The 26821-nt window shown below is 38.3% G+C and overlaps 1 protein-coding gene across 16 annotated transcripts in view; it reads right to left on the bottom strand.

The window, feature by feature from the left end:
* HUWE1 (HECT, UBA and WWE domain containing E3 ubiquitin protein ligase 1) overlaps positions 1-26821 on the bottom strand; it is a 153637-nt gene that overhangs the window by 42209 nt on the left and 84607 nt on the right. For 15 of the 16 annotated variants that reach the window (XM_045537607.1, XM_045537610.1, XM_045537606.1 and 12 more), the window contains 18 exons: positions 24057-24302; positions 22334-22467; positions 21773-21867; positions 19401-19592; positions 13995-14211; positions 13223-13345; positions 12457-12694; positions 11830-12060; positions 10428-10550; positions 9848-9943; positions 8998-9267; positions 7239-7391; positions 5587-5714; positions 5288-5369; positions 4127-4303; positions 3496-3655; positions 3008-3366; positions 186-381 (listed from right to left, as the gene is read on the bottom strand). In XM_045537607.1, the coding sequence (XP_045393563.1) occupies positions 186-381; positions 3008-3366; positions 3496-3655; positions 4127-4303; positions 5288-5369; positions 5587-5714; positions 7239-7391; positions 8998-9267; positions 9848-9943; positions 10428-10550; positions 11830-12060; positions 12457-12694; positions 13223-13345; positions 13995-14211; positions 19401-19592; positions 21773-21867; positions 22334-22467; positions 24057-24302 (3220 nt within the window). The remainder of the gene's footprint in view (positions 1-185; positions 382-3007; positions 3367-3495; positions 3656-4126; positions 4304-5287; positions 5370-5586; positions 5715-7238; positions 7392-8997; positions 9268-9847; positions 9944-10427; positions 10551-11829; positions 12061-12456; positions 12695-13222; positions 13346-13994; positions 14212-19400; positions 19593-21772; positions 21868-22333; positions 22468-24056; positions 24303-26821) is intronic. The other variant, XM_045537619.1, reaches the window with a different exon arrangement.

The raw sequence follows: 26821 nt of genomic DNA, 5'->3' as shown, positions 1-26821 counted from the left end.
TAGGGCAAGGCCCAGAGAAGGTACTGATGTACCTACTGAATTGACCCAAATGATCAACCAGTCAATGTCCTAATGCTTGCCTAAGGAGGCGCTCTAAGTTATAGATGTCCTCATAGAAAAATCTCTGCAGTTATACCAGGCCGCAGAATTCAATGTCTCGAAGACCAGAAGCAAGCGAAACTCACCAGTTCCTGAACCTCGAGGGGCTGGAAGGGCAATGCGGATGCAGAGGTTTGCTACTTCTGTGAATATGTCTGGATTGCGGCACGCGGCTGGCCCGAGGACACGAAGGATGTAGTTGATTTCCCGAGAGCCGAGGCTACCAGACACAACTCCAGAAGTGGTGCTACCAGCTCCACTTGTAGCTGCTGAGCGAACAACCTAGTAAAAAGAGAAACACTGTTGATTAAAAACTGCTTTCTAAAAACATAACTGCACTCAATGATGTTACCAAGTATTAAAATACTAACCAAGGTCCGCCTCAAAACAGCAGATGACAGCTTTAGACTTCTGGGAGGATATATTTGGTCTTTAAGTTCCCATCTCATCCTCCTTCTCAATTCAAAAAATATGGCTTACAAAAGTTATAGCCCATCTCAAAAATATCAACTATTAAGACCAGAGTGCATGTGACCTTTACAGAAATTGGGAGATGTGCTAAGACCACAGATCCCATATAGCTTCCCATGAGTGCCAGCTCCTAGCCTCCTCAGATGCTGTCCCAATTTTAAACCAGAATGGTTTAAAATACACAACACTGATTATCCCCTTAGTGTATGGTAGCAAAATTAAATGTTTTCTTTATGCCTCAAAGTCAACCATCACTCTGAGATGACAGCCACAGGAGATATCAAACTATTTACAAATTGTTTGTTTTAATGACATGGGGCTTAGACATAGCTATGCTTTTGCTCATCTCATAAAATTACTTGGCAATCATGGAAAATACACAAAAGTATGAAGAAGATAACTCAATTGTTGTTTTCCATTATCTATTCCTTTGTGAAAGATATGCTCACACAGATAAACATCTTTTGGCATTTTAATGCTTTTCTTACTAAATCAATCATGTTGTCATGCTCTTTAGTCTCGCATATTTTAACCCCTATAGCTTGCCTGTCTTGCTACATACAATTCTGACGTAATTTCATTTTTTAAAATCCAGAAAATTGACCATTAGGATGTATTATACTAAAAAAAAATAAAATTCAGAAAAATTCAGAAAAGTTGAATTTGACTATAAAGAATGTGCCAGCTGAGCACAGTGCACATCTGTAATCCCAGAACTTTGGGAGGCCGAGGCAGGAGGATCACGCAAGGCCAGGGGCTTGAGACTACCCTGGGCAACATAGCAAGACTCCATCTCTAGTAAAGAAAAAAAACAAACCCCAAAAAGAATGTAGCATAATTTATCTAGTCCCCTACTGCTGGACATTACATCTCTAGTTTCTTGATATTACGAGCAATTCCACAGTGAACACTCCTGTATACGTATCTTGGCGTACCTGACATTGGTAATCAGATAAATTCTTAGCTGTGGAATTTCTAGGTCAACGGATATCTTAAACTGACAGTACTAAATTGTCCTACAATGTGGCTGCACCAATTTCCCCTCCTACAAAAGTAAGAGTATGCCTGCTTTTCCACACCTGTACCTGCAATGGAAACTATTAAGCATTTACATTTTGCCAACTTGATACATTAAAACTGCCACTGATATTCTTTATTATCCACATTCCCAAGTACATTTTACTTAAAGCTTTGGGCTTTGCCCCCAATCCAATGAGGCCTTACATTTTCTCCTAGCATTTTTAACTTTCATAAGTTTTAAGCATTTCATATTTTTAAAGTCAGAATTCTGTCTGTATATAGTAGTTTCTTCCCTGTTGGGGTGTCTCCTCTTGACCTTGGATCACTGCAGATGGCTAAGAATTTATCTGAATACTAACATCAATTATGCCAAGATATCTACAAGAGTGTTCACTGTGGAATTGCTTGTAATACCAAGAAACTAGAGATGTAATGTCTTGCTTGCCTTTAATAGCTCTCCTTCTCTTGATTTGGCACAAGTGAAGTGAAATCAAACAGGCTGGGTGAAGAACTGTCTGAAGAATCTGAGATGTATATTCATACACATATAGAAGTATAAATTGGTACCACCTTTCTGATAAGCAAGTTAAAAAATACTTAGTGTCTAAGAATAATAATCTTAAACATGAACAAAACTAGGCACAAAAATGCACACTGCAACACTACTTATAAATGTTGGAAATAATGTCTCAAGAGAGGAAAATGGAAGCAAAATCCAGTAAGTCACATGACTGCTTACAAAGAGTAAGAGAATTTTATAAAAGTACCCGAGGAAGAAAAGCCTCACTAGTAAGATGTTGCCTACACCCACCCCTCCACTGTTGTCTTAATGTTGATGTTACAAATGTTATTTTTTTATGATTTGCCATTTCTTACACTGCTTTATAAATTTCCTAAAACACATAAATCTGTTTTCAGACCTGTACTATTTGTTAAGTGCCTATCACAGTGCCTGCCAGATCATAAATATTCAAAAAGCTTTACTACTTTTACACTCCAAAATACAATGGTTTGAAAATAGGCAAGAGTGACCACCTGAGGGGTACTCCTACAAAGGAATGATCTTTAAGGCATGAACTTGGGGGAAGGTATTCCAGTTCCTTACTAACAGTTTTTGGCTTGGTTAAAGAAACCTAGATTGCCAGAGAGGACTTTCTAGACAAAAGGTATTACTATAGTACCTTTAAGGGTAGAAAATATTTCTAGTTCTTTTTTTTTCTTAATGTCACTCAATAGGATAATCCTACCATACCTAAGTAAGCTTCCAAGCATACACTTCAGAAATTTTGCTGGGCAGAGTATACAGTATATGTATCTAGCTACCCTAAGAAGAACCAGAAGTCTATCTGTTCTGAGACCAAGGAGAACAAAGGTATGATATCAAGTTAAATCAGCATTTGACACCAAAAAGACTTACCTTTTCCATGGTATGACGGAGGGTGCAGGGGTCCTCAATGATGTGTCTTAAGAGAAGGGTGACAAGGGGAGTAAATCCATTGAAGCCTGAGCTCTGGGTCAAATTCAAGATCATTCGTGTACTCTTCAGCTCTGCAAACATCATGGCGTATTTGTGGTCCCGGGTGAGCCTCAGGCAGAGGCGAAGGGTAGCATGCAAAGTGTCTGGGTCCACAGGGACTCCCAGCATGCTCACGCAGGCCCGGATTAAAACAGTCACCATATCTTCTGTCAGGCCCTGAATCAGAATCTCCCCAATTTTTGTTTCGTCCAGGCTTGTTTCCTTCTCAGTGTTTGTACTCTCTAGGGCCAAAGAAGTATCTACAAATGTGAAAATAAGAGTTTTAGATAATTTAACTGGCAATGAAATTGGCCAGACCTTAAGCCATAAAGGACACAGTAGCTTCAGGTAAAACACTCCTTAAGAGATTCAAAACTCAAAGTTCGTACCATTGGCTTTGTTTTCTTTACGCTTGATATCCATTTCTTTGCTTTCTTCCAGTGTCTTCTCTAATTCCTGTCCATTGGTGTTTTTCAAGTTTTTATTCAGCCGTGGTACCCTGAGGAGAGTCAGCATCACAGGACGTCGATTCCCTGTTTCCTCATTAACCTAGGAATTCAAGCAGACAAAAAAAACAAAAACAAACAAACAAAAAAAACAAAAACAACTCTCTTACCAAAAAAGGAATTATAAAGGTATGGGGTGGGTAGGGACACCTTCCAGGCAAAATGCTACACAGGAAGGAACTCTAGCAATTTATTCCATCCATATCATTTATCATACAAAGAGAAAACCCATAGGTCCCCAGAAGGAAAGTGGCATACACGAGGCTCTATAATGAACTGTAAACTTTCCAATAGAGCAGACACCATCCCTAACCACTCCCTAATCCTTAACTGAACACTTAAAAATCATTTCTGGGAGGGAAGACTCAGTTCTATGAAATCTACACTCAATTTACGGGTGATAACTGTGTGCCTTATAACATTAGGACTGATGGTTCAGAAAGAAGAAAACCAAGACATATCCAGCACCTTCCCTTCTTTCTGATACAGTTTACAGATTTGGGTAAGCATGTACCTGCACCATTGTAGTGAACTGGACAGTGTATCTTCTTCGGCCTGCAGTGAATCGCACACTTGTCTCTCCAGATTTCCAGGCAGAATCAATAGTGCTGTTGTTGCTTGCACTGTAACTACACCAACGCCCGGAGCGATCATCAAACCAGCGCCAGTTATTGCAGTTGGACTGTAGGTACTAAATATAAAAGCACAAAGTTTTGTGTTTCCTTCAAGATTCACTATTAGAAGAAATAGTAACTTCAGTAGTATTCATTGCTAAAATTAAGCCAGGAAAAAGAAATATACTGGGCATTTAGTAAACTTTGAAAACCAAGAGAGAAGTTTTCATATAAATTTACACTCACAGTCCTTAGCCTCTGCTATGGTTTGAGTCTTCCATGTGTTGGAAACTTAATCCCCAATGCAACAGAGTTGGGACCTAATAAAAAGTGACTAGGTCATGAAGACTCTGCCCTGTCATGATCCTGAGAGTGGGTTGGTTATAAAAGTGAGTTCGGCCCCCTCTTGCTCTCACTCTCTCTTGACCTTCTACCTTCCCCCACGGGATAACGTAGCCTGAAAGCCCTCACCAGATGCAGCCCCCTGGATTTTAGACTTCCAAGATCTATGAGCCCAATAAACTTCTACTGTTGATAAATTACCCAGTCTGTGGTATTCTGTTACAGCAAAAACAAACGGACTAAGACATTTTCCCTAGGCAAAAACCCATTTACCTCCTTATCCTGCCATCCCCTACTTTTGTTTTTAACTGTTTCCCCTAAAAGGGGAATATTAATTTGCGATATACTGAAATAAAAATTCTGTTTCCAAGAAGGTACCAAGATGATGTAGCGTAATAATGTTTATCCAAGGAACACCTGCTTTTGGAAGGATTGTTGCATACTCAGTCCTTCACATAACAGAAGACCCACTCTTCCTCTGGAGGTAACACATACCTTTAACATTTACTTACAGGGTAAGTTCTTGGGGACTTTAGCAAGGAACTCCATAAGAAAATAATTTGAATTCCCTATTCAAAAGAAAAACCTAGCTATGAAGATCGCTGAAATGATTTATGCCTTGGTCAGAGACCTTCACTTTCTTCACCACTCTCCCATATTTTCTTCTTGTCTATTCTTGCCTCAAAAAGTAAGCCAACCACACACAGTACATTACACACCTTAACCATCTGGGCTCTCCTTTTCGAGGAGATGGCTGTCTTTTCATAGAAATCAATCAGAAGCAACACTGGAGTGATCCATCTAAAAAGAGAGAAATAATTTGTTCTGAGCAAGCCAGAAACCTGCCAAAAATTGGGAAAATATATCTTGACTTCATCAGGCACTTTCCAAACCACAAAAGTACCCAGGATTTGCCCCATATATGCTCCCAGAAAATTGCCCGATTCGGGCCCTAACCTTGAGCAGCCAAGTCCCAGGGGAATAGAAGTGAAACTGGAATAGACATAAGGTCACTCACTTTGGGGTCTGGACCTCCTTTTGCTCCTTGGCTGCCTGGAGGCAAGGCTGAACCACTTCCAATAGTTTGATTAGGACATTAAGGATGCCACTTGATTCAACCACCCAAGCACAAGGTAGCTTCAACTCCTGATTAATCAAAGGAAAAAAATTAAAGATATCAACTTCTACTCAGTATTAAAGATTAGCATGGTATAGGGGAAGAAAGGGGCGATTAGTAACTGAATTGGTTGATTTCAAATTCTACCTCTTACCATTTATCAGCTACAAACAGACATGAGTTACTTAAATTTTCTAGGCTTTGGTTTCTTCATAGGTCACAGGGAATAATAATTCCTACCTCCAGAGTAATTGTGATGATTAAATGAGATTATATATATCTAAAGTGCCACACACAATGCCAGGCATAATTGTATGTGCTTAATACAGAAATGGTTATTAATATTTTTTTGGGATTTTCACCTAGACTGTGTGGTTTTAACCATGTTGAAGTTGTAAAGCTTTTGATTTTCAGAGAGGCTTTATAATCTTTCAAGGAAGATGAATTAAATATAGTTGATGGTTCCCTTTATTGGGGTTACACTAAAGTGTTACTTTTTAACAGGAAATCACTGAAAGTGAATGTCCAACAATAAGTAATTATTTCAAGAAATTAGAGAACATCCTAAAGATGGAATAATGTATACATGACATGGGGAAATAATCATAATGTAATACTGAACGGGAAGAATAGAGAACTTTCTATATTGTCTTATCCCGATTGTTTAAATGGATAGAAAAAGGACTAGAAGAAAACACAGGACTGTTACTTGTGATTCTTTGTAGAAGAGGGCTCATGACTGATTTTCTCCTAATGTTATGTTATGGAGGACCCCTAGCATTTAGTACTTTGAAACCTTTCCCCCAAGTATCTATTCAAGAAGTAATATAATAATTTATCATTTTCATCATAAAGGAAAGCCCCAAGACTGTAGGTATACAGTTGGACATATCTCCTGAGTAGTTATATGTAAAGGGTCAAATACATTCAGTGCAAGTTTTACTATTAAATGTGATGAGCTACAGAAGCAGAGTCCCTTGTCCAAGATCAGTTGCTTCCTGGTTCCTATGTTGGTTAGAACAAGAACATGTCTTGCCCAAACCACTCTCTTGCCCCAAATAATCTGCTGACTGACCATGTGAGGAAAAGCAGGAAGACTCTGTTCCATCTGGTCTATTATCTTAACACTGACAACATCCAATTTCCATATCCCACTCCACTATGTGGCTGCCAGTTAGGTTTCCTGAGAGGCAAAAATACTCCATGACCAAACTATGATAGTCATTTAAATGTTCTTCTTTTTAACTCCCACCCCACAATCCTTTAAAGACTGAATTCAACTAACATTTGTTCTGAGAAGGCCTTCTCACATCATCCAGAAGTGATAAATATGCCTTTCCTGAACTCAGATAAAATTGTTGATCCCATTCATGTGGCATAGAATGTTGTATTTTGTACTTAATTACGTTCATTTTATCCTATTAGAAACTGGGCTCATGAAATGCAGGGATCACGTCTTATACTTCTCTTTATCTTCTTCAATGTCTCATATGGTAGGTGTTCAATAATTCTTTGATGAATGAATTACAAGGTCCTAACCATCTAAATCTTACCTCAAAAAGTAGCGTTAAAAGCAAGATTCTAGTAGCCAAATTGGAGGCCTGGGGCAGGGTGGCCATCTGACTGATCCACTCTGACACAGTTTTTGTATCACTTGTTGTCAGGGGAAGAGCAGCTTTGATCAATACATCAGCAGCTTCCCACACCTAGAAAAGCAGAAAAGTGGCCAAGTCAAGTAATTGTAGAGTAAGATGAGGTTTGTGAAAACATTCTTAACCTTTTAAAATACTCCCTCCACTCCCCAAAGAAAGGTAAGTAAATACTAACATATATGCCCTAGGAATTTAGTGTCTGTATCAAAAGATCTATTCTACTAAAGAATCACTACTAAACGATTATTTTCCCATCCAAGTACTAACCGGGCCCGACCCTGCTTAGCTTCCGAGATCAGACGAGATCGGGCGCGTTCAGGGTGGTCTGGCCGTAGACCTAAACGATTATTTTCTTAGGCTAGATTACAAGAAGCCTAAAATCTAAGTTAAAGGAAATAAATATTTAAAAAATTCCTGGTGCAGTCAACCCCAAAAAGGTTTTAGCAACTTATGCTTCCACTGTACCTCCCCTAGAATTATAAAAAACAAAAATAAAGAATTAGAAAGTTAGAAAGGTTAGTCTCGTTTTAGTTTGCATATTAAATTTCTTATAATGAATTTGATATCACTGCTCATTTCTATTAAGGTTTTAGTTTTCTTAAAATAATTTGCATAAGGTCTTAATAAAAAGATACTAAACTTTTCTGTGAAAAATATTTTATCCAGTTTTCCTTTACTGTCAAGATGTTTCCATGCATTAAAACTTACGTGTACATAGTACAAATAAAAAGGCTACTCCTTTTTTATTTCTTTCCCTGCTTCCAGGCTTAAAAATTACATAAAACAAGGTTCCAATGACTTAAATACATAAATAGATTGACGAAAAAATAATAAAGGAAATATAACCAAAATGTTTAACTGGTTATGTCTGGGTGTGGGGATTGAGGATAATTTCTTTCTTATCCTATATGTCTACAATTAGCATTACTATTAATTTCATAATGAAGGAAATTATGGTTGTCCCCTCTATTGATCCCCAGTGAGCGGATTCTTCATGAATGGCTTGGTGTCTTTCTCATAGTATGAGCTCTGAAAACTGGTTGTTTAAAAGAGCATGGCAGCCCCCACCTCTTGCTCCCTCTTGCCATGTGACACACCTGCTCTCTCTCTCTGTCTTCCGCCATGAGTGGAGCCTTTCTGAGCTCCTTACCAGAAGCAGATGCCAGGGTCATGCTTCTTGTATGGCCTACACAAGTATGAGCCAAATAAACCACTTTTCTTTATAAATTACCTAGCCTCGGGTATTCCTTTATAGCAATACAAATGGACTAAGACACCAGGACACAGGTATTCATCAGGATGCGGACTCCTTTGTTAAAGTGTTCTTACATAGGAAGAAAAGTATCTATTCACTGTTAGTCCAGGGAGCCTAACTTGGCTAAAGAGTAAGATACATTTTGGACATTTTAGATAACTCTAACTAAAAACTAGAAAAAGAGAGCTTTGTCCCTTTCAAAGACGTTTTGTGACATAGTTAATCCACTGTTTTGGTAAACATTCAATGAAGAGCTCGATTACCAGATCAAAAGAATTCAAAGACAGAATATACCCATACTGGGTTAGAAAGCAAAAATAGATTTTTCAGAAATCAGGTTTAGACAGAAGGCAGACAAGCAAATCACTTCATATACGCCCTTCTTCCGGCCCCTTGAGAATTTACCTGATTGACTACTTGCTTCAGAATCATGTCACGATAGTCTGCTCCATTACGTTTGATGGCTGTCATGATCAGATCACATACACGGTACACTGTGTCCGGCAGCTCATCAAGAAGGTGGAAGCAGCCTGGCAACATGGTATCTGTGAAATTGTGCAGCTCATCTTGTTCCAATGGGTCAGCATCCTGGAACTTCTCTAGACATTTAGCCTCTTCCTCTTCCTGCTTTTCCCGAGCTTTCCGTTCCTCTTCCTCCTTTCGGCAGGCAACCTCCTAGAAGCAGGGAAGGAAGAGTGATTAATACATAGAAGAGGTGAAGGTGGAAAGATAAGGGGGACTCTGAGAATGTATCTGCCTCACCATATGAATAATTGTCTCCTTTCTCCTCAGACAGTTGATACTTTTATCCAGGGTGTGGAAATAAATGAGGGCTGCCACCCAGATTAAGGCAAGACAGGGAGGGACACTTCAAACATCACAAAGCACTGTCAATCTGTTTGCAGCATTTTACACCACCTCTCATAAAATCATTTTTAGACATTGTCCTATATTCTTGGCCAGTTTGTTAAAGTAATTATTATCTAGGAGTACACAGCCAAATTTGGCCTAATGGTACTACCAAGTACACTTCAGGTCTCTATTAGACAGTAAGGATTAATGCTTCATCTGCTTCACCTAAAGCTTCGGGTCAGTACAAGGTAGCTCAAAGACAAATGGAAAGGTTGGGAAGAATGAGTACATCCGTGTCTTTTTCTCGTGGTAATTCCACCAATTACTTTGTAGTAGTAGCAGAATGGTCTCAGAATACTAAGATTTATGTGCCAAGCCCTTTTGGATGCCATTTCCTAGTTACCTCAGGTGACTCCGCCCTTTGATCCATTGGAATATCCTGTCCCAGTGACATAGCAATTGCTCTCATCATCTGGTCCTCTTCAGACATGCTGAGATCCTACAGAGCAATAACAGAAAATCCAGTAATGACATATACCCAAAACAAACACGAGGTCACCCCAATTCATAGGGAATCAGATATCTTGTGTTCAAGCTTAAGAGAGGGGAAAGGGCTCTAAATGCTGCTCTCTATAGTCAAACCCAACTAGGCTTACTTGATCACTGCAAGAACAGAGGGGGAAAAATCACAATGAAAGTTAAGTGTAGGAGGGTGGCTTCAATGTGGCCACCTATTCTGCATCTTAGAAGAGTGTGCCTCTAATATTGCTTTCTGACTGTGTGGCTTCTTCCACAAACTACGTCCAGTAAACTTGCATGGCTGTTTGTAACACTTTGGAGTTTTAGAGTTATTATGAAAAGAAAATACTGGCATGGAGAAGTAGTTTATAGAAAGAAAGACCAGCGACAGAAGGATAAGGAAGAAAAGGCTATCAGTAGCCAAACCAACACCCTGGAAAATCATAGCTCCTGAACCAACTCACCCGAACAACTCCTCCCATGATTGGAGGAGGGTGGGTTAGAAGGTACTCTGTGGCCTGCTCCATGGTACTGGTGTTCAACAGGGCCTCCATGGCATGTTCCCTTGTAAAGCCCATGTCCATGAGCTACAAAAAGAATGCAGTATCTCAGCACCACATTATCAGAGAAATCCAAATGCATTTTAAGAAGGAAAAAAAAAAAACCTTTTCAAGATGGAAACAGGTTCCTCTAACTTCATATGAACTGAGAACTTTTATGAAGTAGGGCAGGTAGGTAACATGAACAATCCTTACTATTTAGTGCTTCTACAGCACTCAAACATTATAAGCATAGGGGCAGGGAGCCAAGGGATTCCCAATTCCATCCTTTAAGAAAATGGGGGAGGAGGATAGATGGTTATTAGAATTAACAGGATTATCATGATTAAAAGACTGAGATTCATACACAGAAGCATAAATTGGTCCCAATATTGTGGAAAACAAACTGGCAACAGAGCAAATACCTGAAAAAACTGACCCAGGAATTCTACTACCAGGAAATCATGAGATGAGATGTACATAAGGAAAGTATACACCACAGCATTACAACATCAAACCAGAAGAAAATTAACAACGAACAATGACTAGTAAATAGTAAAAAAAAATTTAATGACTAGAAGTCTACATATTGCTTGATGCTAACTGTGTAAAAATTAGGCATAAAACTAATGTGACTGAAAAAGAAGAAAATGACTATCTTCTGTGGTGACACTATGAATGCCTTGTAAAAATACTTTGCTGTACTTTCCAAATTTCTCAAGGTTTATAATAAAAAAAGAGGCATGTATATATAGAGGACAGATTTGACTAGGACTTTCGACATAAAGAGAACATACATACATACAAATTCCAGGAAAAAATGCTAAAATGCTCTTTAAGATTGAAGAGGCAGGATCTTACATGCCTTTTTCCTTACTCCCTTCTAGCCTCCAATTTTCAAAATGTGGCTTATACATTTATTTGAAGGTGAAAACAAAAGTTTTATAGGTGACTATGGTTTCAGAAAGCTCTTGTTTAGGAATAAATCTGGGTCACAATATCTCTTCCTTTTACAGGTTAACCAGAAAGTAGCCAAGAAGTTTGCTTCTAAAGAACGTGGCAGCAGCAGGCTACTGAGAATACTGTAAGAGTCCCAGTACTAATCAACATGCTTGGAAGGACATAAATCTATTACCTGTGCAGAGCATCGGAGTACACTCCAGCATTCCTCAGGAGAAAAAAATGCCGAGAAGGAGCAAATTTAAACTGTCTCCTGGTTAATGTGACCTGGCATTTAGTGGCATATGAACTTATAAAACCCACAAGCACTGCATACCACTGAGTGCAAAGTCTGGGCCCTGGAGTATGAAGACAGCAAGCACCCTACCTGTTGCAGCTGTTGCTGGTTGACTTGAGGTTCCCGGCGGGAGCCACCTTCCTCTTGCCCTGCATCCTCTTCTCCTCGAGACCCCTCCTTGTCTTTACTCAGTCTCTCTCGAATCATAGGTTCTCCTCGGAGGATGTGGCACAGAATGGCCAGCATGGATTCAGCCATTCGCCCACCATACACTTTTAGGGGTTTCCGGTTCCAAAGGTTCTTGATGCACGTAAAGGCTGCCTATAAGTCATTTGGAAAGTGCGTGGAGATCATTTTGCCTCAATTCAAAGACTCAGGAAGAATAAGTTAAAGACCTATGGGACAGTCCTACCACAAACTGTCAGTGCCAACAACAAAATCCTAGGCCAGCACGAGGAGCCCTATCTACACAAGCACCAAGTAGCAGCATTTAATTCAACCTGAAAGTACCAATCTGAAGTTTACAGTTCAAATGTTTAAACCATGAAAAATCCTCAAATGGTCTCTCTATTCCCTTCTGTAAGGCAGCCCTATCTGGGAATAGGATCCAATGTTTCCTCAATAATCACATTCTTCCATTAAGAAGAACAAAAGAGAGTGGGAATTATCTAGTTAGCATGAGAAATATCTCTTGGGTTTAGAATGGCAAATACTCACTTTCTGAGTTACCACAAGGAAGCGGAGGGCACTGAATTGTGGAAAGTTCTGGACACCTCCAGGCAATTTGGCAGGCAGTGAATGTGGAGATTCAAGCACCGTGGTGGGATTCACCATCTTCTCCACCAGCATAAGCCAGGCATCTAGGAATTCTCCTGTGCCATCAGGTAATTCTGAATGTTCTAATCCCTCAGAAACAGGAACTTTGCCTCCCATGGATAAAGCCCAGTTGAAAGTTCTAAATTCAAATAAGTATGGAGAGAGAAAGTATTAGCATTTTAGATTGAGGGAGAGTTTGCATTTAAAAGGTCCCTAATCTCTATCTTGGTATTACATGTCCTTCCTCTTAGAGCTATTACTTCCAAAATGTCCAACAATTATCATATTTACTTTTTTAAAGCCTTAACCTCACCTCCTCCAAACCAGTGAAACTCAGCTTAGAATCGTCTGACCAAGAAAGTAGAAAAATTATTACATTCAGAGAAATAACAGCAAAAGACATGTCTATTAAAAAAAATGCACAGTGGGTACTAGAAGCCAAATGAGGAAAAGCAGAAACCCTTTACAAACACACCTCTACGGAAGGCTAAATTTCCACCCTACAAAGAAAATGGAGATACACATGGCCAATTTCCAGAACATGGAAGCATACAACTAATGGCTATATGTATGTCACGAGATAGGGTACTTAGCAGTAGGCTGGTAAGATACACACAAAAGACCAAACTCCAAGAAATGCTTCTCTGTGAAGCAACTCGATCCTTACTCAAATAGAGCATTGTGGCCTCCAGAGCAGAGAAATTTTTGCAGCATGAGGTGGTATGGATACTTCCTCTCGTCAAACAGCATTGGGGATGTGAAACCAACTGAACAGATGAAGAATGTTAGCCTGAAAAGAGGAAAAAGCAAAAATTTAACCTTCTCTGAGGCAGACACAAAAGCAATGAGAAATTTGTGTAAAAGCCAAGAGTAAAATTTAACAACAAACTGATGGACTGACTTTGGAAGGCAGGTGGGTGACTAGCATGGTTATTAAAATTTCAAAGGCAAAAAAATTCTTTCATCTAGTAAGGAACACAGGTTGAATATCCCTAATGTGAACATCCAAAATTTGAAATGCTCCAAAATCTGAAAGTTTTTGAGTGCTGACGTGAAGCTCTAAAGGAAATGTTCACTAGAGCATTTCACATTTTGGGTTTTTGAATTAGGGATGTTCAACTAGCATGTATTCTACAAATATTCCAAAATTAAAAAGAAATTTCAAAATCCAAAACACTTCTGGTCCCAAGCATTTCAGATAACAGATACTCAACCTGTATAAAGTTACTTAAATGCAGTTTTACTGCAAATGCTTTTAAAATTTCCCATGTTCTATACTAGGTACAACCAAAACTAGTACCTCACACTTTACTTTCTAGAGTAAACAAGGCACTTCTAAGTTCTCCAATTCAGTGGCTCAGTCCTGTTTAAGTAGAATAGGAATATTATGTTCTTTTTATTGCAACTTTTTAGTCCCTGCATCTCAACTAGAACCTCACCTGAAGCGAGGAGTAGGTGTATATGGTGGAGGCTGCCAAGACAAGCCCTTTGTGAGGAGCTTAGTGAGGGCTGAGGCTGTTGATCGAGCAGCGGGTGTTGGCGCTGTAGTGGTGCTGGCAGCATGATGGCTCCTTCTCTGGCGGACAGGAGACCCCACACAAAGTTTAACAAGGAGCCCAAATAGCTCAGCAAGTGCTCGACCTAATCTGGAGGAAGCTGGAACCGAGAAGTCAGAATAAAGCTGTACAGTATTCTCAGAACGGTTTTATTACAACAGACACATTACTGTTAATAATTTTTTGCGACTTACCACGTTCTCTTACAACCCCTAGGAAATACTCAATTTGTCTCTACATAGGATAATCCACTAAAAAGGAAGTTTCACAAGAAACAAAAGACTCTTTTGGGTAGGAGACACAGAAGTATGTTGGCACTCAATATGTAACAAATGCAAAAGACAAATAAGCACTCACACTGTTAGAGGAAGCATAAACAGAAACTGCCTTTGTAGAAGCAATATGGCAATGTGCACTGATTAAGCAAATGATACATCTACTGAATTATGGAGTCACTTAAAATGCCTACAGAGAACTTTAAAAATGGAAAATGTTTATTTAACCACTTACACCAGAAAAGATAATATATATTATATGTTGTCTGATCACAACATGAAACAGTCTCAAAGGAACAAGACTGCTAGAAAAAGCATAAAATTTTTACAAGTAGCTTATTAAGAAATTAGATAGATTATAAACATTTCAAATTTTCACCTTATTAGGATGCTTTTTAATATTATGAAACCAAAAAGGGCAGAATAAATATAAACATATGTAAAAGGAAATGCATATAAAAGGGAAAAAAACCAAGCCCAAACATTGTATTTGGGTAGTATCCAGATTTTCTTTAAACATTTAATGTACTTTTTAATTTCTATAATGTATATTTATTACTCTTAAAATCATAAATGAAAATGCTGCTGTAGCATTTTTTGAAATAAACATTATTTCATCATTATCCAGAGACAAGAAGGGCTAGGCCTGAATCAAATCATAATCAACCCTTGAACAATACAGGTTTAAATTGCATGGGCCCATGTATATGCAATTTTTTCCAATAAATATATGATAAAATTTTTTGGAGATTTGTGACAATTTGAAAAAATTCCCAGATGAACTGTGTAGCCTAGAAATATTGAAAAAATTAAAATAAGTTAGGTGTGTCGGCCGGGCGCGGTGGCTCACGCCTGTAATCCTAGCCCTCTGGGAGGCCGCAGCGGGTGGATCGCTCGAGGTCAGGAGTTTGAGATCAGCCTGAGTGAGAACCTGTCTCTACTAAAAATAGAAATAAATTATCTGGACAACTAAAAATACATATAGAAAAAATTAGCCGGGCATGGTGGCGCATGCCTATAGTCCCAGCTACTCGGGAGGCTGAGGCAGTAGGATTGCTTAAGCCCAGGAGTTTGAGGTTGCTGTGAGCTAGGCTGACGCCATGGCACTCACTCTAGCCCGGGCAACAAAGTGAGACAATGTCTCAAAAAAAAAAATAAGTTAGGTGTGTCATGAATGCATAGAATACATGCAGATACTAACCTATTTTATCATTTACTACCATAAAATATACACAAACATATTTTACAAAGTTAAAATTTATCAAAAACACAAACACAGACCATATGTGGCGACATTCGCAGTAGAGAGAAATGTAAAACAAATGTAAAGATGCAGTATTAAGTTGTAACTGTGTAAAATCAACTGTAGTACATACTGTATCCCACTGTAAAATTTCATAGCCACCCTTGTTGATAGTAAGCTCAAGGATCATGAGTAGCCACTTAAAACACTCCATGTCAGCAAATTGTGTATCGCAGTAAAAAGTAATCTTCTGCAGTTCTTGTGTATTTTTCGTTGTGTTTACTGTAATACTGTAAAGGTTAAACGACACCAAGACCCATACGAAGTGCCGCTAGTGATATACTAGAAGTGCTCCCAAGAAGCAGAGAAAGGTCATTGACATTCTGAGAAAAAGTTAATATGTATCCTAGATTGAGGTCTGTAGCTGTGACTGCCCATCATTTTAAGATAAACGACTCTAGTTTAAGAACCACTGTAACAAAGAGAGAAAAGGAAATTTGTGAAGCCAGTGCTGCAGGACATGTGAAAATTTCGCCTTTTTTTTTTTGCACAAATACCTTTTAATTACATATTGAAAATCTAGCTTTTATGTGGGTGGACATTTTTCAAAGCTCATATGATTTGAGAAAAGGTGAAGTCATTAAATGACAACTTAAAGCAAAAAGGTGAAGGATGAAAAGCTGGAGAATTTAATGCAGCAAAGGATGGTTTGATAATTTTTAGAGAGAGATTGATTTGGCTTGAATGTCAAGAAAACAGGAGGATTAGCATCTGCCAACCAACCAAGAGGCAGTAGTTGAGATCCCAGATGCTATTAAGAAATCATTGAGGAGAAAGGATACCTGCCCCAACAGGTTTTTAAATACAGAGGAAAGTGCTCTATTCTGGAAAAAAGAAAAGGACACAAAGGACATTTATTAGTGAGAAAAAGTGAGCACCAGAATTTAAGGCAGGAAGGGATAGGCTAACTCTACTGTTTTGTGCAAATGCAGTCAGGCTTATGATCAGGGCTGCCCTTATCTAAAAAGCTGTTAACCCTGGAGCCTTGAAGGGAAAAGATAAACACTAGCTGCTAGTCTTTTGGTTGTGTAAGAAGACCTGGACAACAAGAACACTTTTATTGGATTGGTTCAATTGATGCTTTGTCCCTGAAGTTAGAAACTATCTTGCCAGTAAAGGACGGCTTTTAAAGTTCTTCTGATATTAGATAATGGCCCTGGCTACCCAGAATCCCCACGAGTTCAACATTGAAGGTGTCACAGTGGTCTATGTTGTCAAAGACAACATCTCTAATTAAGCCTCTAGATCGGGGGTTATAAGGACTTTTAAGGTTATTACACATAGTACTTATTCTATGGAAAGGATTGTCAAGGCTATGGAAAAGAACCTTGATACAGAGATCATGAAAATCTGGAAGGATCACACCACTGAAGATGCCTTCGTTATAGAAAAAGCCATCAAAGAGAGAAATAATAAATTCCTAGAGAAAACTGTGTCCAAGATATTGTACATGACTTCACAGGATTTACAACAGAGCCAATCAAGGAAATCACAAAAGAGATTGTGAATATGGTAAAGAAGGTGGGAGGTGAAGAGTTTCAAGACAGGGATCTTACAGAAACTCAGGACCTAATAGACACCACACCGGATGAATTAACAGAAGATAACTTGATGGAGACAAGTGCTTCTAAATCAGTGCTTGATGATGAGGAATAACACTTAGATGAAGAAGCAGTGGCAGAAAACAAACTGACATTAGATAATCTGGCAGAAGGGTCCTGATTATTCAAGATGGCTTTTGACTTCTTTAAAGACATGGACCCTTCTATGATATAGGCACTGAAACTAAAGCAAACGGTGGAAGGATTGGTATCATATAGAAACATTTTTAGAGAAATGAAAAAGCAAATGTCAGAGAGAAATTACAATGTATTTCTATAAAGTTACTCTGAGTGTGCATACCTCTTCGGCCTTCCCGTTCATCTCCACACCTCTTCAGCCTCTGCCACCTGAAATAGCAGGACCAACCCTTCCTCTTCCTCAGCCTACTCAACTTGAAGATGAAGACCTTTATGAAGATTCATTTCTACTTAATAAATAGTAAATATATTTTCTATTCTTTATGATTTTCTTAGTAACATTTTCTTTTCTCTAGCTTACTTTACTGTAAGAGAACAGTATTAGTACATACAACATACAAAATATGTGTCAATCGACTGTTTATATTATCATTAAGGCTTCCAGTCAACAGGTAGGCTATCAGTAGTTAAGTTTTGGAGTAGTCAAAAGTTATATGTGGATTTGACTGTGCACACATTCAGACTGGGGATGGTGTGTCGGTGTCCCTAATCCCAAAGCTGTTCAAGGGTCAACTGCATGTCTTGTCAGGATGTACACGCACATATGAACCCACTATGTAAAAAATGACTTTGCTTGAGCTGGCATCACACATGCTGCTCAAACTTAGTAAGAAGCTCAGATGAATACAGCATATGAAGAAGGAAACAGTCCTGTCTTCTTCCTATTCCATCCAAAGTACAATTTCTTAATCCTAATTAGGGAACAGGATACAGATAGGTAGATGAATCACCTGGCTGGAGGTTGGGTATACCTAGACTCTGAAAACCTAATGAATTCAAATCAATGGGAAAATATATCCAAACATTAGATTTACACTTTCTCAACACTGCTTTCAGGTGAATAGACAGCAAAGTGGCTCAAATGTAGTCCAAGGACAAGAGGAAAACAAAAGGCCAGTAACCACAAAGAAACAGACATCAAATGCATGGACTGGGCCCACACAGAAATCCCTGAATGCTCCAAGGTTAAAGAGGTGTAACAAAGCAAGGAGAGATAAACATGAACATCTTCTTAGATGGACATTTTTACTTCAATTTAGGGTGTTAGAAGTCTTTCAAACTAAAACAAATGAAGAAGTAAACAAATTAAGAGTAAAATGTAAAATTCATCGGAATTTAAGATAACAAAGGGAAACAACAAAGGCTATTTTCTGTTTGTTTTTGAGCAGGGCCCAAGATTCCCAGGAATTTTCTTCACCTTCCTCTATACTGAGGTGTTTGAGAGTGGCAACTATTGAGAAACATACAAAATAGGTTCCCCAAACACTGAAATCACAATAAAGGGCAAAAGATGGCAAAAGATCAGTGCACGTCTTTAATGTACTTGTGTATCCTACCAATATAGTTTCCACAGAGCTGCCAGACTGACTTTAATAAAACACCAGACTATCATTTACCAGCTATGTTTAAGGGACAGAAAAAGGAAGAGGACTGGGTGGGGTAGCCTGTTAACAGGAAATTAGGACAGCTTAATAACACAAAACCCAAGGGAAGAGTATTTATAGAAGGAGATGATGGGTCAACTATCATGCTGCAAACAAGTAAGAAGGGAACTGAAAAATATTCAGTGGACTTAGCAATAAGGAGGTTATAGGTACCTTGGTGAAACATTTCACTGGGATGGTAGGAGCAGAAGCTATCTGCAATAGTTGAAGAGTGAGTAGGAAGAAGGAATTAAAGAAGAGAGGGCAGACATGGCTCCCAGGAAGGGATTCTCTCATCTCTGTATCCTTAGCAGCTAGTACAGAGCCTATCATATAGTAGGCACTCAACAAAGTACACCCGAAAATGAGTCACAAACGTTTTAAACTTCCTTAAACAAAACAACACAGCCTCTTCAACATAATCTGTTTGAGGAATGATTAAGGCTCTGAAAACCAGAAAAGGGAGTAGAAAGAAGAGAATCACTCACCTGACAACAAAGGCTTGATTTGCTTGATTCTGGCAGCCATGGCTGGTGTGATTTTAGATTTGCCTTTAGAGTCTGAAGCAGTAGGTTCATCTGTCTCCATGGGAGCCAATGTGTCACCGTCTAGGCCAATGCCTTCCAATAAGCCCTGGGTAGAAGCATCCATACTTCCAGCTGTTCCATCCTGTTCCCCGTCTGCAGACATTAAGAGGGGAGCAATAAGACCACGCAGAGCCAGAACTTACCTGGTTCCTTGTTCTGAAGAGTCCCAAGAAAGAGCTATGGCGTTTGTTACTCTTTAAATTCCATGACTTCCTAAATTTGGAAACAAAACAAACAAACAAAAAAAAAACCACAACCAAAATACTATACTGATATGTACCTCTGTTTGTAGCTCTACTAAGTAGCTAATGCTGACATCTTCAAATGAGAGTATATGAATAGTTTTAAACCATGGCTACCTTGGAGGACTGCTGTAGGCACAGCACAACCCAGGAGGTACCATTCACATATAGTGTACACGGTGTCTGATGCTGTCTATGTGGCTGCCCTGTTAGAATGTTATAGTTTGTGAATAAATTCAAATTGAACATCCTAGATTACCACTGGAGAATTCTATTTCCTAGCATTTAAGAATTCTGCATATTAATGTGAGATGTCATTTTTTTTTTTGGGGGGGGGATGCTCTTAGAGCTAAGAATCAGCTTTATGCAAACTTTATAAACAAGCCGCCAAGTTTTCTTCTTAATGTTCTGAAAAAGTTATATAGAAACTTAGTTACTTTTGCTAAATGTGTTAAAGAAATTGCTGGAAAAAATATAGGAGAGGCAATTCTTTAACAGTGAATCTAATTTCACTCTCAGTTCCCAGTAAATTATTTTACTCTACCTTAGTTAAAATTGGTATATTTTGACTAAATTTGAGATTCTCATTTTGTCAGAGGTTTGTGTGTAGTTTATTGATTCTATCCTACTGCCTATAATAGCCAGCTGTTGTATATAAAAGTCCTCATTTGTTGGTTCATAAGCTATGTCTGCTTTATCTTTATTCCTTAGAAATTTCCTGCTTAGTAATTTCAGTCCAACTTTTAAGCATATCTGATATATTTTTATATCAAGAATTATCTTCCTTCCTTATTTTCTTAGTAGTTTATTAATTTTTATTTCCTCCTTGACATAGAACATAGGAGAAAATACTTTCTTGAAAGTTGCTTTTATTAATTTTAGGTTTGTTGCATTAGAGTCAGAAGATTGTGTATGATTTCTGCTTATTGCAATTTGGAATTTTTATTGTGAGATTACATAAAAGAAGTTTTCTAAAGCAGCACTGTCTAATATGTGAGCCACATACATAATTTTTACTTTTCCAGTAGCCACATTAAAAAGTAAAAGGATCAGAATGAGAGACAGTAGCTGAAAAAGCAAAAAGAAGCAGGTGAAGTTTTAAACAATATATTATCTAAGACAACATAATCAAAATTATTTCAATATGTAGTCAGCATAAAAATTGAGATTTTACATCAAAAAGTAAAATCCAGCCGGGCGCGGTGGCTCACGCCTGTAATCCTAGCACTCTGGGAGGCCGAGGCAGGCGGATTGTTTGAGCTCAGGAGTTCGAGATCAGCCTAAGCAAGAGCGAGACCCCGTCTCTACTAAAAATAGAAAGAAATTATATGGACAGCTAAAAACATATGTAGAAAAATTAGCCGGGCACGGTGGCGAATGCCTGTAGTCCCAGCTACTCAGGAGGCTGAGGCAGGAGGCTCGCTTGAGCCCAGGAGTTTGAGGTTGCTGTGAGCTAGGCTGATGCCACGGCACCGTAGCCCAGGCAACAGAGCGAGACTCTGTCTCAACAAAAAAAGAAAAAGTAAAATCCTACCGTATCTTTTGATATAGTGATTTCTAGCAATCAATTTTACATTTGCAGAAAACTACACAAAAGATGTTTATTTTTAAAAATAGTACATTAGCAAACAGGGAATGGTTAATTCATGTACCATTGCATGGTACACAAGTGAAAAAAGAGATCTATGAAATCTTTTATCTAAGACAATCACAAATACCCTCTGAGAAAAAAAGATTATGCAGACACTTCCAAAATGGTTATTTTTTTTTTGGGGGGGGGTGGTAGAAATACGGGTGATTCTTCTTTCTGCTGTATTTTCTAATTTTTTATCATCATGTATATGTTTTTATGGAGAAAATGACTAAAAATAGTTTAATTTTAATAATAAAAAGTAATTGCAAATCAGTGAGAGGATTTAAACTGAGGACTATGGATGGCAGAACTAACTAAACTTTCATAATAAACCTATAAAGACAAAAGAGCAGAACTTAAGAGAATTAATGACTAGGATTTTAGTTTCTTGGAGTTACCTGATCTTTTTCCGCCCTGGGTCGTACCTGCCTTCTCATCCTTTGGAACCAGTTTCTGCATATCCGCCTGGCCAAATTCACACCCAGATGGTAGGCTGCAACAAGAGAAACAGTGAGGGTGGGGGTGCAGGGAGATGACAAACAAACAAAAAAACACTGATAGTTCACCTCTTATATTGTGCATGGTCTCTAACTTGCTTGGCTGACACTATTCCTCCTGAAGGTTAACCTGAATAGAATAAAACACCTGCAATTCCTGAGGTAGCACCCCATAAAGTTTCTAACTCAATTTTTAAATATCTGGCTAACAGTAGGACCAAATTTTAAACACCTGCCATGCCAACCAACATAGCATAATTGGGATACCAAAATCAAAGATGCACAAGATACTACAACTTGCCAGCAAGTCCCTAGACTGGTTAAGTGGGAAGGACAAGGAAGCCTCTGAATTCTTTACTATATCCTCCCACCCCCTACCAAAACAATCCTTCAGATTCACTGAGCTTAGTTTCTCTGTCAGAAAAGCTAACAGAGTAATAAAAGAGACGACTATTCTCTTACCTGTTCGGGGTACACAGAGAGAGGAGGACAGTGCTTTCCCACACCAGGGAACAGTATAACTGGCTCAGCTTGCTCAGAACACTCAGACCCAACTGAGAACCCCACTGGTTTACGGAGATGGAACGGATTTCACTCTGCAACCAAAGCAGAAAGAATTTCATCTTTAGGATGTTCTCTGAATAATTATATTCAAAATCAACTTTCAGTTGTTTTACAAGAATAAGGGATTCTATTTTTCCTATATTGCTATTCTCACAGAGTTGTCTACTTTATCAAAATGTCCACATTTAAGACCACAGTTCCACAAGGTATCCTCTTACAATATTTACAGACTGTCTCTTACATCCCTTCTCATTTCTTCTGATTGCTTTTTTAAAGTGAAAGACAAACATCACAGGCAACCTTTTCTGAATCAAAGAAACAGTTTTATAGATTCATTAACTACTTTTAAATTTTTCCTTGGTAGTGGGGGGCTTTATTTTCCTCCAATTTCTTTACTTCAATAAATACTTGGATTTGTTTAATTCCTTGAATTGAATATTTAATTTTCATTTTATTTCATTTAAAAAAGAAAAGGCAAGTCATAAAAATAAACCCCTAACCCCTAAACTTTTGTTATATAATTTAATTTTCTAAATAGTCTATAAATGTGCCTTTTGATTTCGAATTTGATTGATCCACAGGTGGCAGAGAATACACTCCTGCTCAATAGCATAAAGCAAGGCTGTTGAGCTGTTACACCATTAATCTTTAGAAATCAATTACCTGCGCAATAAAGGTAGTAAAATTGTGAGCACATACACAAAAATGCCTTTTCTAGAACTAGAGATTATGGGCTACAGGCATAGGTTTGATACACAGGAAATATTTAGTAATCTGTTAATTACTATGTTCTATGGTGAAATGCTCCACACCATCCTATAACCAGGCTACATACATTCGTACAAAGAATAGAAAGTAATATGGTCAGATGAGTACCTGATAGAGGTTTGGCTGTTAAAAAAGGGTGACCAGGTATCCCAGTTTGCCTATACAGATGGTACAGATCAATTGATGCCTGGCAATTATTTATAATAAACTCTTTCACTCTCCTAAAGTTCCAGTACAAAAAAAAAGTTCCAGCTCATGTGATAAATTACATGGTCATCCAACTTCTTTTTTTTTTTTTTGAGGCAGAGTCTCGCTTTGTCGCCCAGGCTAGAGTGAGTACCGTGGCGTCAGTCTAGCTCACAGCAACCTCAAACTCCTGGGCTTAAGGGATCCTACTGCCTCAGCCTCCCGAGTAGCTGGGACTACAGGCATGCGCCACCATGCCCGGCTAATTTTTTCTATATAGATTTTTAGCTGTCCAAATCATTTCTTTCTATTTTTGGTAGAGACGGGGTCTCGCTCTTGCTCAGGCTGGTCTCGAACTCCTGACCTCGAGCGATCCACCCACCTCGGCCTCCCAGAGTGCTAGGATTACAGGCATGAGCCACCAAGCCCGGCCGGTCATCCAACTTCTAACACAAAAAACTTAAAGGAGACTCAAAGTACATAGCAACTTGGAAGCATAAACCTAAATCACTCACCAAAAAACATAAATACTGTCAAAAAATCTCATCCTAAATCTGTTATTTCAGCTGCTACCCCAAGCAGATCTGCTTCTAAGCATGATAACCTGACAAGTGTATGCCCTAGGTATTTCACTGGCTTTAAACCAACATGTTCACAATATTTTTACCTGTCCAACTCTGCAAGTATGAACAAACATCATGATGTAGGCATGGGCAGCAGTGAGTGCATGCAGCAGAGGTGTGGCCTGAGCTGAAAGAGTAGCATCAGCAACATTGCCAGCGCAAGCCAGTTCTCGCAACAACACGGAGCCCCCAGGGGACTCAATGGGGCGGTGTAAAGGCTCCAAGGAGGAGAGGATGGAGTCCAACTGAAGGAGACCCTCCTGAAGGACTTTGGGTTCATGTGATAGTGTCTGAAACAAGAAGAATAATTAAAGTATTAATATATAATCAACTCTATATGCATCATGTCCTTAATAGTCACAATGGAAGTGACTATTAAATGAAGTCTCCCAAATTTCGGATATGCCCATGGTCTCTCACCTGGTAAAAGGTGGAGCTGAAATATGAACCCAGGTATGACATACCTCAAACATCTTTTTCTAGAGCAACACACTTTCAAACTTGGTGAGCAAATCATACTTATGATGGCCAAACTGGAATACTGTTATAGCAAAGACTATATACTGTAATATTAATTCCAAATTTTGTTCATCAGGGAGCAATGTTAGGCAAGGTTCCAAAGCATGGATATGAATCACTATTATAATGTTCTTTTTTATCTAAAAGAAGAGAGATGTTTTTGGGGATAGGCATCAGCTAGGTACTTTGTTTGCTTTATGAGACAACCCAAAAATTATGTGACCCTTGTGATTTCCAGTCTGGAGAAAAATGTAACAGCAAAATACCATCACTTTCCATGCAAAACAGGAGAAATTATGTATGTGCTTTACTATGGCTTTAAATAAATCTATCTATCCTTGCATAGTATCTTAGATATAGGATAAAGATGATCAGTCCTTTCCCCTTTCTCTCTTATGAAGAGCACTCAATTCAATATTTGCAAAGAGTAAATAAAAATAAAACATAAAATGAAGTTATGCCACAATTATGGATCTTTCCAAGTCTGTAAGTGACTGGATTTCTGATTTTTAGCAGAAATTACTTATCACTGCACAACCCAGCTAATAAAGGAGCTTCACAGATTTTATGTAATCACCATCAAAATCCTAATGGCATCCCTCCCCCAAAATAGGAAAATCCCTCCTAAAATTCATATGGAATCTCAAGGGACCTCAACTAAGCCAAAATAATCTTATAAAAAAATTTGGACATCTCACACTTCTTGATTTCTAACCTTATTACAAAATTACAGTGATCAAAACTACAATACTGGACTAAAGACAGACATAAAAGACCAATGGAATAGCATAAAGCACCCAGAAATAAGGGTCTATATGGATCTTACCTTACACCATATAGAAAACTAATTCAAAATGGATCAAAGACCTAAATATAAGAGTTGAACTACAAAACTCCGAGAAGAAAGCATAGGGGGAAAGCTGCATGACACTAGATTTGGCTATGACTTCTTGGATATGACACCAAAAGCATGGGTACCAGAAGCCAAAAAAGATAAACTGGACTTCATCAAAATTAAAAACTGTTATGTGTCAAAGAATAACATCAGTGTGAAAAGACAACTCATGGAATGGGGAAAATATCTGCAAATCATGTAATAAGGAATTAATATCCAGAATACAGAAAGAACGCCTACAACTTAACAACCACAGAACAGTCTGATTAAAAAAGAGCAAAGAACTTGAATAGACATTTCTCCAAAGATATATATTTAATATATGGCCAGCAAGGACATGAAAAGATGATCAACACCACTGATCACTAGGGAAATGCAAGTCAAAACAAAAATGAGATACCACTTCATAACCCAACAGGATGGCTATTGTCAAAAAAATAGAAATTAAGTGTTGGTGAGGATGTGGAGAATTAGAATCCTTGAGCATTGTGGGTGGGAATGTAAAATGGTAGAGCTGCTGTGGGAAATAGTATGGTGGTTCCTCAAAAAAAAAAAAAAAAAAAAAAAAAAAAACCAGAATTAGCATATGATCTAATTATTCCATTTCTGGGGATACATCCAAAAGAATTAAAAGTAGGGTCTTGAATAGATATTTGTAACTAATATTCACATAGTAGCATTATTCGCAATAACCAAAAGGTAGAAGCAACCCAAGTGTGTACACTGACAGATGAATGAATAAACAAAATGTGGTATATATACATAAAGGAAATATTATTCAGCCTTAAAAATGAAGGAAATTCTGACATATGCCATAAAATGGATGATCCTTGAGGACATTATGCTAAGTGAAATACGCCAGTCCCAAAAATACAAACACTGATATGATTCCACCTATATGAGGTACCTAGAGTAGTCAAATTTACAGACAAAAAGTAGAATGGTAGTTGCCAAGGGCTGTGGGGAAAGGGAGGTTGAAGAGTATTTGTTTAATGGGTAGAGTTTCAGTTTTGCAAGATGGAAAGAGTTCTGGAGATTGGTGGCACAACAATGTGAATACACTTAACACTACTGAATTGTACACTTCAAAATGGTTGAGATGGTAAATTTCATGTTCTATGTAGTTTACCACTATGAAAAATAAAACAAATAAAGGAGCTTCATTTCTGGCAAAATTTGAGCAATGATCTATAAGTAAATTATGCTTAAAATACATGACTATCAAAGAAAGAAAGTAAAAAAAAAATACATGACTACCAAACTTGAAAAAGGGAAAACATACAAGACTAAACATACCAGAATGTGATAAAAATCATCCATAACAAAGAAGGATAACGCACTAATAAAATAAAACCCAGCTATAAAGCTTCCTTAGAGATACACTTTCCCCTCCAA

Source organism: Lemur catta, chromosome X, assembly GCF_020740605.2.
Source record: "Lemur catta isolate mLemCat1 chromosome X, mLemCat1.pri, whole genome shotgun sequence".
NCBI classification, from domain to species: Eukaryota; Metazoa; Chordata; class Mammalia; order Primates; family Lemuridae; genus Lemur; species Lemur catta.
This window is presented reverse-complemented; position numbering and strand designations above follow the sequence as displayed.